At 46.9% G+C, this 13,408-nt stretch overlaps 1 protein-coding gene across 5 annotated transcripts; it reads left to right on the top strand.

The window, feature by feature from the left end:
- Positions 1-8,374, top strand: LAX1 (lymphocyte transmembrane adaptor 1). Of its 5 annotated transcripts, none has more exons than XM_010854131.1 (6): positions 1-258; positions 593-791; positions 3,214-3,422; positions 4,060-4,170; positions 4,830-4,915; positions 6,750-8,374. In XM_010854131.1, exons 2-6 carry the CDS (start codon positions 703-705, stop codon positions 7,515-7,517), a joined length of 1,263 nt encoding a protein of 420 aa, XP_010852433.1. In that variant the 5' UTR covers positions 1-258; positions 593-702; the 3' UTR covers positions 7,518-8,374. The 5 variants fall into 5 exon arrangements, with proteins under 5 accessions (XP_010852433.1, XP_010852435.1, XP_010852434.1 ...); XM_010854133.1 differs by having other exon boundaries at positions 3,313-3,422; XM_010854132.1 differs by having other exon boundaries at positions 599-791.
- The last annotated feature ends 5,034 nt before the right edge of the window (positions 8,375-13,408 follow it).

The raw sequence follows: 13,408 nt of genomic DNA on the forward strand, positions 1-13,408 counted from the left end.
GTTGGTGGTATTGCTTCCTGTAGCTGACTATCTGTTTCCATTCTGGCACAGTGTTTGCTCTCTTCTCTCTGCTTTGGGGGTTGGGGGAAGATGAACTTCTCAAGGAGCCTGTCTCTGCCCTCTTGGCCGTCTCCCTCTCGGCACCCCGCACGTCCCCGTCATAAGGCAGAGCGTCTGGCGTCCCCCTGAGCTGAGCTGGGGAGCTCCGCACCCCGAAGAGCTCTTCCCTCCTGCAGTCGGCATCGCAGCCACATCCAGGTAGAGCCAAACTTGTTGTTTTGTATTTTGGGTCAAGTCAGCCTGACATTTCAGGGACAGATGCAAGGTAGAGTTGGTTGCGGGAGAGAAAGTTCTAGAAAGAAAGACTGGAAGCTTTAGAAAGGAAGAAGTAAAAACCAACAGACTTTTTGTGATGGATTTTGATAAATAAAGATTTAAGAAGATGAAAATTTGAGAGTCAAAAGTTGTATGTTAGGGAATGTTCAGAAAATGGAGACCAGGAGGATTTCTGTCATTCTTACTTACTAAAAAAATGCTTATACTAGATGGGATTATATGTAAAACACAAACCAATTCTGCCTTTTCTCTTGAGAGTCAGAAGTTTAAGAAGAGATAGGAAAAGTGTCAGGCTGGCTGGCAAGCTGATGACAATTAAGAGAACACCTAGGAGGAGAAGCTGAAGCCAGAGAGGGTCGCAGAATAATGGATGTCACTACGTCAGCATGGTCAGAGACCACAAGGAGGATCTCAGAGCCCAGCACTCTGCAGGGAACCCTCGGCAGCCTGGACAAGTGAGTGCCGGGGGCGGTGAGTGCTCCCCTCCCCTGATTTAGAAAGGGGGTCCTGGTCTATCCTGGGAGGCTTCTACCCCAGCAGCCTTGCCATCCCTCACCAGGCTCTCGTCTCCTAAGACCACTAAACTCTTGGCTCAGAGAGGTTTGCTCAGAACTGCCGGGAGGAAAGGAATAGGTATTGCGAGGAGAAAGGAGTTGTTGGGAAGACAGGAAATATGATAACACACCACTTCCTTAGAGCTGGCTTCCTGGCATGGCTGGGTTTCTCATGCTCAGAGGCCCTCATGGCAGCGCCTGAGCTTTCCTTTTTCAAGTCCCACCGATCACTCCTCAAAGAAACAGAAACAAAAACTAGTTTCTACTCTGATGGAAACAGACGGCCCACTTCTTACGCAGATGTGCTTTCAGGCCCTAAACACTTGCCATGAATAAAAACGGAATCAAAGATATGATAAAGATACATCCTTAGATCATAAAACCTCACAGAATTAATCATAGATGTAAATCTTACAGTCAAAACCTTCAATATTATATTAACAAAAAGTCCATCAATAGTTGAAACTTTGACGCTGAGAGGTATTGGTTTCAGTGCAATGATAAAAGCACAGCTCAACAGCAATAAATTTAAAATCACTGTAGTTTGGGGAGGTAAATGTCATGACCATGACAAACAAATACATGTCCCCTGCAGGTGGACAAGGTCATTGATGGGGAATGAATTCATAAAGTGTCAGAATCCTGCAGCACTCCTCCAATACTATTTCTATATCCATTCATTTGATAATTTATTCATTCATTAATTTAACAAATATCCATCAGGTTCCTACTGAGTGCCAGGCACTGCTGCAGGCACAAGGTGAACAGGACAGACAAAGACAACCTCCTGGAGGTTACAGCTAAGTGGGAGGGTCAGATACAAATAGATGAACAAAAGCATGGCCAGCATAACATCAGTCGTAAGTGCTATGAAGAAAAACCAGGGCAGAGTAAGGGGACTGGAGTACCAAGGAGGGCGTGACCAGGGAGGACCTATCTGAGGAGGTGACATTTCAGAAGAGACCTAAGTTAAATGAGGGGATTGAACTGCGGGAGAGGGAGCAGCGGGACTGAGACAAGACTGTGCTTTGCTGGAAACAGCATGGAGTCCTGGTCATCAAGGTCAGAGGAAAATAGCAGGAAAGGAGGTCAGAGGCAGGCAAAGGCAGAAGAGAAGAGGCCGTGACATTCTCACCTGTTAGGGACTATGGATGCTATCCCAAGTGTGATGAGAAGTCATGGGGGGTTGCAAGCAGAGAGGGCACGTGATCTGATTTAACCATTTAGAGGATCACTCTAGCTCCTGTGTGAACATAGTATGCTGGGGCCAAGAGTGAAAGCAAGGAGATCATTAGAGAGGTTCTTGCAAAGGTGGAACTCACGGTGGCTCAGACTGAGGTAGTGGCAATGGAGGAGCAAGAGGTGATGCTTTGGGATAGATGTCCCGGTTGAGCAGATAAAAACTGCTGGTTAACTAGCAGTGGGGTGTGAAAAAGAAAACATTCAAGAATGGCTCCAAGATTTTTGACCAAGCCATTAGATGACGGGAAACATCAGAGGAAGAGGTTTATTGGGGGTGGGGGGAGCACAGGAGTTCTGTTTTAAACATTTTTGTTTTGAGATGTCTATTGGGTTACCACATGGGAATGTCCAGTATGAAATTGGGTGAACAAGTCTAGAACTCATAAGGACAAAAACCTTCCCTGATGGATGACCTGGTTTCTAGTATTTGGAGGGGCAGGACTGCTAGTGATTCATTCTGTAACCTCAATTGGCTGCTCCCTTTAGCCAAAGCAGAGCAGTAGCCCTGGCCCTGCCCAGGAATTGCAAATAGCCCAGTACTTAACCAGTGCATTTGCACTGGTCACATTCCACAGCAGAGCAGAGTGCTGCTTGAAGACCAGCTCCACAAGTTGATGCTACAGGGATTATTAAAATGCAAGCAACCTGGACTCTTGTCCCAGAGCTGCTCCTTAATTGTAAGTGGATAATCTCTTCCAAGCAAGACAGAAAGCTGAGGGGCAGGCAACAGGGCAAGCAGGAGCAAATGGATTTGACAAGTCTGGAAGACAGTGTGAAGCCATAGAAAGAACAGTCTTTGGGCCCAAACAGACCTAGATTCACATTCCATCATGCTCCTTCCTACCTCTGTGATCTTCCCTATGTTACTCTACCTTACTGAGTCTAAATCTCAGATTCCTTGGTCACAAAGAGAAATGGATTGTTGTACAGATTAAATAAGCTTTAATGCAAACCACTGGCATCCAGTGAGCATTCAGAAGGGATAGCTCCCTTCTCCCACGTCCTCTTTCCCTCTCTCCATGAGGAGATAACCTGTTCTTCTACCGTGCAGCCCATCCCACCTCAGTTTTCCTTCCCTCAGCTCCCACCCCAAACCCTCGAGTCCTGCCTCTTGGAGGAAGCACTCCCCCCGACCCTCCCCGCCTCATGGCTGGATCGTGGCCCTTGGTTTTCCTCACAGGGCTGAAGACCACAGCAGCAGCATCTTTTCTGGGTTTGCGGCTCTCCTTGCCATCCTCCTGGTTGTTGCAGTTATCTGCGTCCTGTGGTGCTGCGGTAAACGGAAGAAGCGTGAGTCCCTTGTTTTCCAGAGTTGAGACACACTACGATCAACTGTCTAGTCTGGAATTTAAAGCCCAGTTCTCAGCTGGCACAGTGGTAAAGAATCTGCCTGCCAATGCAGGAGGTGCAGGAGACGTGGATTTGATCCCTGGGTTGGGAAGATCCCCTCGAGGAGGAAATGGCAACCCACTCCAGTATTCTTGTCTGGAAAAATCCCATGGACAGGGGCCTGGCAGGCAACAGTCCGCGGGGCCACATGGAGTCAGACATGACGGAGCACAGACACACACATTGCCCTCCAGAGATAAACCGTTGCACCGAGGAGTCCTCTGTTCTTACCTGTGTGTTAACACAGGTCATTGTCTCCGTCAGGATCACAAGCCGTGGCTCTGAAAGCTCCGTGCTGAGTCGAACTTCATTCTGAAAGCCTTGCCCTGGTACCCTGTGCCCATTTCTGCTTCCTGCTTCTGTCTCCTGAGTCCCCTGTTCTTCTAGCTCAAAGGCATTGGTCAAGTCTGGAAACACATTTTTCATAATACATGGTGAGGGTGGGGAATATTTTCAGGCGCCGTCTCTTCCCCAAGGGTCCCCACATTCTGTGCAGCTAAGCCCAGCCATGACCTCTGTGTCTCTCATTGTCTTGTAGGGCAAGTTCCCTACCTCCGAGTTACCATCATGCCCTTGTTGACTCTGCCTCGGCCCAGACAGCGAGCCAAAAATATTTATGACCTCTTGCCCCGAAGACAAGAAGAGCTGGGTAGGTTTTTCTTTCTCATCCATGGAATCCAGGCCTACAGAACTTCTGCCCCCAGAATATAGGTCTCACCTGCAAAAGCGGCTTTTTCTAAGCATGCTACCATCCTGCTCTTCAGGGAGCAGGCGAGAGGACGGGACAGACAGATGGCAAGGTTTACCTCCAGTGGGGCCTGGGGGCTTGAAGAGGGAGCAGGAAGTCATCAGGGTCAGGGATCTGGTTTGGGGTTTTCTCCAACTTCATTGAGAAATGACTGACATATGTCACTGTATGAGTTTACAGAGTACAGCATGATAATTTGATTACATAGACTAAATTTGGTTTTTCTTGATGTAGTTAGCTGGGTATGTCTAAAGTTGGGAAAGACACACAGGAGAACATGGCCTCCAGCCTCAAGTCAGGGAGGGCTCACCCGAGAAGACTCCGCCCAGCCAGCCTCCTCGATTCCTGTGTTAGTGTCCATTTGTCCTCAGCGAGCTGAGGAGTGTTCCTGGTCTCCCAGCTCATCATCCTTGAAGCCCTGACCCTCTCCCCACAGAACACTGGCCCCCAAATACCAGGTATCAGACAGGTCCACTTCACCCAGAATGTGAGGACTGAACAGGCTGAAGCACTTGGAGGACTGGCTGACTATGCTCAGGGTTTGCTCTCTGACCTTTCAGGAAGACATCCCTCAAGGAGCATCCGTATTGTCAGCACCGAAAGCCTCCTCTCCAGGAATTCTGACAGCCCTTCCTCTGAGCATGTGGTAAGAGTCAAGCGAAACGACAGTCCCTTTGGGAGAAATGACGTGTCTCTGGCAGAAGAGCTGAAGTGCAAGAGTCCTAGGTGTTGCTTCTTGTTTCACTATAAACGGCACCCCAGGCCCTATTAATAAATGGGAAGACTAGCCTCAGGATCGCCCTACCACCCAAGGCAAAAAATTTAGAAAGAGAGGAGCAAGTGCTCGAGATTTTAAGAAAGGCACCAAGGCACAAGTATTCATGGACACTTGTTGGAACCGAAATGTATTGCTTTAACAAAGACATGATAATGCGTTTTTCCAAATAAGTGTTGTCTCCTGTACCGTAATTATCTTGGGAGGGTACATAAATTTTCCTACAGAGCTGTTGGTGCTCAAAGCACCCTTAAAGTTCTGCTTCGGGAATTACTTCCAAGCCTATGTCAAATTGTTTCAATCTTCCTCCATAGCAGTAATAGTCATAAGTCACTCAGCACTGTGACTGGTGTAAAAAGTGTTGAGCGTGTTGGGGATACCTTTGCGTCTGGCTCTGAAGGCAGCTCCCAAGAAGGAGACGCACAGCAATGTGGGGCAGAGGGACTGTTCTGAAGATCAGGGCGCTCGTTTCTGTAGATAAGTCCTTATTAGCTTGTTTAAGAATTTGTTTCTTCGGTTTTACGGCATCCCTGGGTGAGTACGGCCATGGTGCCGCTGCTGCTGATTGGCTCGTTACCCCTTCTTTACCTGGAGCTGCTGATTGGCTCGTTACCCAGCCTTTCTTTACCCAGGGCTGCTGATTGGCTCGTTACCCAGCCTTTCTTTACCCAGGGCTGCTGATTGGCTCATTATCCAGCCTTTCCTTACCCAGGGGCTCAAGTTTGATGACCACGTGGCCGTCTCCGAGTTGCCACATTTGCTTCCTCCTCCTCTCACGTGTCCCATTCTTAGGCTCTGGTCCTGCTTCTAAGACTTCCTAGGGCAGCAGGTCCACGTGGCTATAAAAGAAAGAGTGGAGGCAATCCACTGCTTAAGCTAGTTCTCGGATTCAGCTGAGCCCTGAGGGGATTTTGTACCTAGAGTTTAGATCTCAAGCTGACTTAAACCTACAAACATGTTTGGATTGTACTCTGTGCTGTTTGAAGGACGTTTTGAACCAGTTGCCAACATTTAAAAACCTAAGAGATTTCACACTGAAGTCCAGATATTCAGCCTTTTTTGAAAATCAGACATTCTGGAAACATCAGACCAGCTTTCCTAAATGACCATAGCTGATCTGTGTGTCAGCTGCGCCCATACTAATAACAGCAAGCGTTTCATAGTGTCTCCTTTGTGCCAGGAGCTAAACAGTTTACAGGCAGTAATTCATTTTTTCTTCACAAAACCTCATGGTATTGATATTATTATGATTATCCCCATTTTATAAGTCAGGAAGCTGAGGCACAGTGAGATTAGGTAACTTGTGTAAACTCAGCACAGAGTGGTGAGGCTAGGACTTGCACCCTCAGTCTGAACTGAAGCCTCTACCTTTAGCCACTATCCTGGGCCTAGCAATATGTTCTGGGGTGGCAGGCTCTCTCTAGTTCATAATACTTCCCCCACTGAACCCCCACAGTGTGGCCAGAAACTAGTTACAATTTATTGTCACATTTACACTGCTGCTTTCCTTAAACCCAGCCCACTTCACTCATCCCAACCTGGCATCGGAAGCCTTGTGATTTGAGACCCTGATTGAGAGCGTCTCTCTGCAGTGAAGAGCTGAGTAGAGGAGCCGTTAGATACAGTAGTGCCGGGTGGGGAGAAGGGAGGGCTTGTCCTTATTCCTACCCCTACTCTGTCACTCACCATCTCTTCTTACTTACAGCCCTCCCGAGCAGGCGACGCCCTCCACATGCACAGAGCCCACACTCACGCCATGGGGTATGCAGTGGGCATCTATGACAATGCCATGCGGCCCCAGATGTGTGGAAACCTTGCTCCCTCGCCTCACTATGTCAATGTCAGAGCTTCAAGAGGTTCCCCGAGCACTTCTTCAGAGGACTCGAGAGACTATGTCAATATCCCCACAGCAAAGGAGATTGCTGAGACTTTGGCTTCTGCCAGTAACCCTCCCAGGAACCTCTTCATCCTCCCAAGTACCAAGGAGCTGGCACCGTCTGAAGAAATAGATGAGGGTTGTGGGAACGCCAGTGACTGCACCAGTTTGGGGTCTCCAGGAACTGAGAACAGTGATCCACTCAGTGATGGGGAAGGGTCTTCTCAGACCTCGAATGACTATGTCAACATGGCAGAGTTGGATCTCGGGACCCCCCAAGGGAAGCAGCTCCAGGGAATGTTTCAGTGCCGCAGGGATTATGAAAATGTACCGCCAGGTCCCAGTAGCAACAAGCAGCAGGAGGAGGAAGTGACATCCTCAAACACAGACCATGTAGAGGGCAGGACAGATGGTCCAGAGACCCACACCCCACCTGCCGTGCAGTCAGGGAGCTTCCTGGCTTTAAAGGATCACGTGGCCTGTCAGTCGTCTGCCCACAGTGAGACCGGGCCGTGGGAAGATGCAGAAGAGACGTCAAGTGAGGACTCTCACGACTATGAGAATGTGTGCGCTGCCGAGGCAGGAGCCAGGGGCTGAGCAGTGGCCTGACCCACGGCTCTTTCCTGACAAACTAGGACCCAGCCACCCAGCCGGCAAGCCACATGAAGTGGCTGCTGCTGCCAGATTCACCCTTGATGACCCTGTATTTCAGTGGTTTCATTTGGTTAGGCTAAGGAGATGAAATGAGTAAGGAGCTAAGAGGGTCTCAAAAACAGAGTTTTGAGAAAGCCAGAAAGGAATTCTTCTCAGCAAGATTCTGTTACCTCTCGTACCAACTTAAGAATGTTTGCTGAAACTACCTTACAGAATTGTTAGGAGGTTAAAAATGGAAGAGTCCTTTAGTGTGCAGTGGAAACACGATGTAGCCTAAAATCATTGGCTTTGCTAATACCAGCAGGCTGCAAAGCAAGAATACAGATTATTTGGTAATCCAGGCAGAGGCCAAAAGGAATGAAGAAATCAGAGTGGGGTGGGGAGGGAGAGTTTCCACTCTAGAATGAGTGTGGACCACCAAACGCTGGAGAAAATGCAGAATAATAATTCTCATCATTGCTAAGGGGATTGCAAGCCATAACCTTCCCTCTGGAAAATTGTTCATCAGTTTCTTATAAACATACACTTATTATATAACCCAGTCATTCCAGTGTTAGGTATTTATCCAAGTGTAAAGTTTGTGTTCACAAGAGAAAAAAAAAACCTCATACATGACTGTTTATAGAGCTTTATTCATGACTGTGAAAACTTGGAAATAAGTCTTTCAACAGGTGAGTGGGTAAACAAGCTGTCCTATATTCACACAATGAATTTATCCACACTCAGATGTAAAAATGAGTGAAGTATAAAGGTTCATGCAACAACGTGGACAAATATTAAACACATTTTGCTAAGTGAAAGAAGCTATATGTAAAAACCTACATATTGTATGGTTCTACTTATATGACATTTCTGAAAAAAGCAAAACTGTAGAGGCAGAAAACAGATCAATGGTTGAGAGGTTTGGGAAGAGGGAACAAAGGAGCTGTACAAGGAAATTTTTAGGATAATGTTTCTATAAGGTTATTGATACTTGACTGTATGCACTTGTCAAAACACACACAAAAGCCCGTACAGCACAAAGGATGACTTTATTATATGCAAATTTAAAAAATTCACCAGGCTGTTGGGAGGCCCACAATATAATGCAGGTTGTACAAATTTTGTAAAATTTTGTAAAAATTGAATTGGTTTTACAAATGTATGACGTAATCTCACTGAAGGGAGTGGAGGAAAATTGAGCTGGCCTAAGTAACTTTGGAAAACAATGTTTTGCTTGAAAATGTAAGATAAGACACAAAGAGCTGAACACAGACACTGGAGTGTAATTGATAAATTTGTGTCTCACGGGAATATAGTTTAGCAATTTTGAAACTAAGTATAGCCTGGAATTGAACAAATAAGTAAATATTACACAGGTAAGGAGAGGCAGGTTTCTTACTCTCAGAGAAAGAAGTAATAAATAAGCAAGTAGAAAAGGAAATACAGATGAGTGTACACATAGGCTTCCCAGATGGCGCAGTGATAAAGAATCTGCCTGCCAACTCAGGAGATGCAGGTACGATCCCTGGGTTGGGACGATCCTGTGGAGAAGGAAATGGCAACCCACTCCGGTATTCTTGCCTGGGAAATTCCACAGACAGAGGAGCCTGGTGGGCTACAGTCCATGGAGTCACAAAGAGTCAGACATGACTGAGCACACACAGCATACCCACACACAAATACACAGGCTAGTTTATATATGGGAGAAGGCGATGGCACCCCACTCCAGTACTGTTGCCTGGAAAATCCCATGGATGGAGGAGCCTGGTAGGCTGCAGTCCATGGGGTCGCTAAGAGTCGGACACGACTGAGTGACTTCACTTTCACTTTCCACTTTCATGCATTGGAGAAGGAAATGGCAACCCACTCCAGTGTTCTTGTCTGGAGAATCCCAGGGATGGGGGAGCCTGGTGGGCTGCCGTCTATGGGGTCGCATAGAGTCAGACACGACTGAAGCAACTTAGCAGCAGCCGCAGCAGCAGTATATATATGTGTATTTCCTAACTCTGCCCACTAGAGGGTCTAGAAGCAATGATTCTCCAATTGCGATGAATACACTTAGCTCCCAGATCTTGGATTCCAAATATCATTGTCCAATAAAAGGAAGCAGAACTCCTTGGAGGAATGGCTGGTTTTAGAGCTGAGGCAGGAAAAATACAAGATGAGTTTGAGCACTGTATAGAAAAGGAAAGAAAAGAAAGAAACAAGGGATCGGGGAAGAGAGAAGAAAAGGTGAGGCCATGTCAGAAGGAGCCGAGAGCACTCTCAAAGGTACTAGAGCAATTTAGGCAATAAAAGCAAATGTTTATAATGCAGATTTATAATTCAAGGGATAAAATAAATATCCATGAATCCCTGATAAATGGTAAAATTAGCAGGTGGCACCTTATGGAAAAATAAGATAATTTCATAACTTCAAAGAATCTCCCTTCAAATGTTCATTCACTACGGTGATGGTTTTAACGTTGATCCACAAATTATTTGATACTTCCCTTGGCACTTGATTCCCTTTGCCTTTGGTGTGGGCTGGATTTAGTGATTCTTGTCTACGGAAAAGAATATGGAAAAGAGAAAATAGTAAATCTACAGTGGAGAAACCTGTGTATATGTAGGCTATTATATATGTAGATTTCCTCTGTCCACTGGAAGGTCTAGAATCAGTGACGCTCCAGTAGGAATGAACGCACTCAGCTCTCAGACCTTGGTTTCTAAACTTGGTAAGCACTACCTTAACCATGTGATCAAGGTCAACTCACCATTGGTAAGCTATGTTGGACTTTCCTCGTGGTCCAGTGGCTAAGAATCCGCCGGCCAATGCAGGGGACAAGAGTTTGATCCCTGGTCCAGGAAGGCTCCACATGCTGTACAGCAACTAAGCCCATACACCATTACTACTGAAACCCAAGTTCCTAGAGCCTGTGCTCTGCAACAAGGGAGGCCACCGCAGTGAGAAAGCTGAGCGCTGCAGCTCGAGAGCAGCCCTCACTTGCCACCCCAGAGAAGGCCCACTCACAGCAATGAAGACCCAGCACAGCCACAAATACATACATAAAAGTTGTGCTGCTCTATGACCAAGGACCAGGGTGCTTCACCTCTGTGGTATTCTTCCCTAAAAGCCACAATCCCAGTCTTATCATGAGAAGCATCCAAAAACTCAAATTGAATAACAGTCAACAAATGCCTGACCAGAACTCTTTAAAGTGTTAAAGTCATGAAAGACAAGGGAAGCCTGGAGAAACTGTCGGGCCGGCAGAGACCAAGAAGGTGTGACGACTAAGTACGTGATGCCTTGGATTGGATTGTAGTACATGAAAAGGACATTAGTGGGGAAAAAGGTTAAAAAAAAACACAAAGAAAAAAGTCCATATTGTAGTCAGTAGTATTGTATCAATGTTAATTTCTTAGTTTTGACTGTGAAGAAAGCTGAGCCCAAAGAATTGATACTTTTGGACTGTGGTGTTGGAGAAGACTCTTGAGAGTCCCTTGGACTGCAAGGAGATCCAACCAGTCCATTCTAAAGGAGATCAGTCCTGGGTGTTCTTTGGAAGGAATGATGCTAAAGCTGAAACTCCAGTGCTTTATGCGAAGCGTTGACTCCTTGGAAAAGACTCTGATACTGAGAGGCATTGGGGGCAGGAGAAGGGGACGACAGAGAATGAGATGTCTGGATGGCATCACTGACTCGATGGACATGAGTTTGAGTGAACTCCAGGAGCTGGTGATGGACAGGGAGGCCTGGCGTGCTGCGATTCATGGGGTCGCAAAGAGTCGGACACGACTGAGCAACTGAACTGAACTGAACTGAACCAAGTTATATAATCAGCATTTAGGGGAAGCTGTGTGAAAGGTACAGGAACTCTCTGTACTGTCCCTGCAACTTTTCTGAAAGTTATGCCAAAACAAAAAGTAATTTTAAAGCATGGACAAAGCTGGGAGTGAAGACTTCTAGGTTCACTCCACTCCAACAAGTGTGCATTTGTTCCTTTTTCTGCAAAAAGGGACATAATGTAAAGCACACGCTGCTATCGTTGCTTTGGATATTTGTGTTCGTCTTCTGCATGGTTCTGTTAATGTATGTACTCAGTCTCTCCTATCAAACTGCAGTCCCTTTGTCTGTAGGAAAATATAATTAAATCCGTTGTATTCACCCTAGTTCTGAGGACAAGCCCCAAGATACAGTCAGGTTATCAGTAACTGACAGGTGATGTGATTTCAGTGCATGTCGTTATAAAATGTTGAGTGATGTTTTTCTGTAGTTCAGGCATGGAGGCCGAGGCTTAAAGCTAAGCATCAAAGGTGTGAGAACATCCCACGTTTCTGAGTTCAGAGCACCACCAGCTGTTAGGGGTCAGCCAACAACCCTCCGGGCTTACTGAGGACAGGAAAAGAAGTCCTAACGTGCACTGCTCCCCACGACTGCACCTCCGCTCCGCGGGAGAGGACCGAGTGTGGCTGTGGCGAGCCTCTGAGGACACGCTGGTCGGGAGGAGAGTGTCTTTCCTCCTCACTGCCTCCGTCCCCAGGGGCGGGAACCATCTCACCATCTCTTCTGTAGGGTACCTGATGCCCCAGGAAAAGGAGAGAGTAGAGTGTGTGCCAGAACTGAGAGGAAGGGCCTTGGAGGGGCTGACTACACACTTCTGGGCATGGCAACTCTAAAAGTGTCACCAGAGGAAGGCATCTGGGCTTAGGTCATTTCGTTGGTACCATGTCAACAGGGTGCAGGGCCAGGGACTTCTAGGATAAATCTGTGAGGTATAGAACATCGGAAGTGGCTTCACAAGCACTTGGGTAGGTGCTAGAGACTGCACATTTGTGTGCCCCTAAAATTCATATGTTGAAACTTAATCTCTGTTGTGATAGTATTTGATGGTGAATGCATGCTCAGTCGCTTCAGTCATAGCCGACTCTTTACGACCCCATAGACTATAGCCCGCCAGGCTCCTGTGTCCATGGGACTCTCCAGGCGAGAATACTGGAGTGGGTTGCCATGCCTTCCTCCAAGGGATCTTCTCGACCCAAGGACTGAACCCACATCTCTTGTGTCTCCTGCACTGCAGGTGGATTCTTTACCACTGAGCCACCGGGGAAGCCCCATTAGAAGGTGAGGCTTTAGATGATCAGGTCATGACAGTGGAGCTCTCATGGATGGGGTCAGTGCCATTGTAACAGAGGCTCCAGGGCCTCTCACGCCTTCTGCCTTGTGAGAACACAGCCAGATGGCTGCCTGTGAACCAGGTGTCAAGCTCTCCCCAGACACCCAGTCTGTGAGTACCTGGAACTTGCATTTACCAGCCTCCAGAACTGTGAGAAATAAATGTTGGCTCTTTCAGTCCCCAGTCTATAGTATTGTTGTTATAGAAGCCTGAGCAGACTAAGATGGTAGGATAAAGGCCAATTTTTACAGGAGCTAGCTCTCATACCTGTTTTGGGTCGATTTCTTCATTGCTCTCAGATTCACTCTACATGTGACAAGCATTTAAATGTCTGTCACACACGAGGGCACTATGTCAGTCTGATATTGATGGCCAGTAAAGGTTAGCCTAGGAAGCAAAAACAAACACAGAAAGAGCATGGCAACCCCATTCATCAAGTAAAGAGAGATTTGTATCAGATCTGTATGAAGATTCAGACAGAACTGATTCTTGAACACTGGCATGAAAGGGTTCTCATAACCAAGAGATAGCTACATTGTCAAACCCGGGTCCACATGCCCTACACACAGTGAGGCAAAACAAACTGAAGCATTGGAGTCTGGAGTGCAGGAAGGTCTATTGCAAGGGCTATGCACAGAGAGCGCTCAGAAAACCTGAACTCACAGTGGTTTTCAGGGAAGTTTTTTGTTTGGTTGG

This window comes from Bison bison, unplaced genomic scaffold (genome assembly GCF_000754665.1).
Source record: "Bison bison bison isolate TAMUID 2011002044 unplaced genomic scaffold, Bison_UMD1.0 scf7180017864338, whole genome shotgun sequence".
In the NCBI taxonomy this organism is placed as follows: Eukaryota; Metazoa; Chordata; class Mammalia; order Artiodactyla; family Bovidae; genus Bison; species Bison bison.

Bases quoted from the DNA above. Each gene is read 5' to 3' on its own strand.
- LAX1 (XM_010854131.1), top strand. From the start codon at position 703: ATGGATGTCACTACGTCAGCATGGTCAGAGACCACAAGGAGGATCTCA. The intron at 792-3,213 runs GTGAGTGCCGGG...TCCTTCCCTCAG, and splicing joins ACCCTCGGCAGCCTGGACAA to CTCCCACCCCAAACCCTCGA. The intron at 4,171-4,829 runs GTAGGTTTTTCT...CTGACCTTTCAG, and splicing joins CCGAAGACAAGAAGAGCTGG to GAAGACATCCCTCAAGGAGC.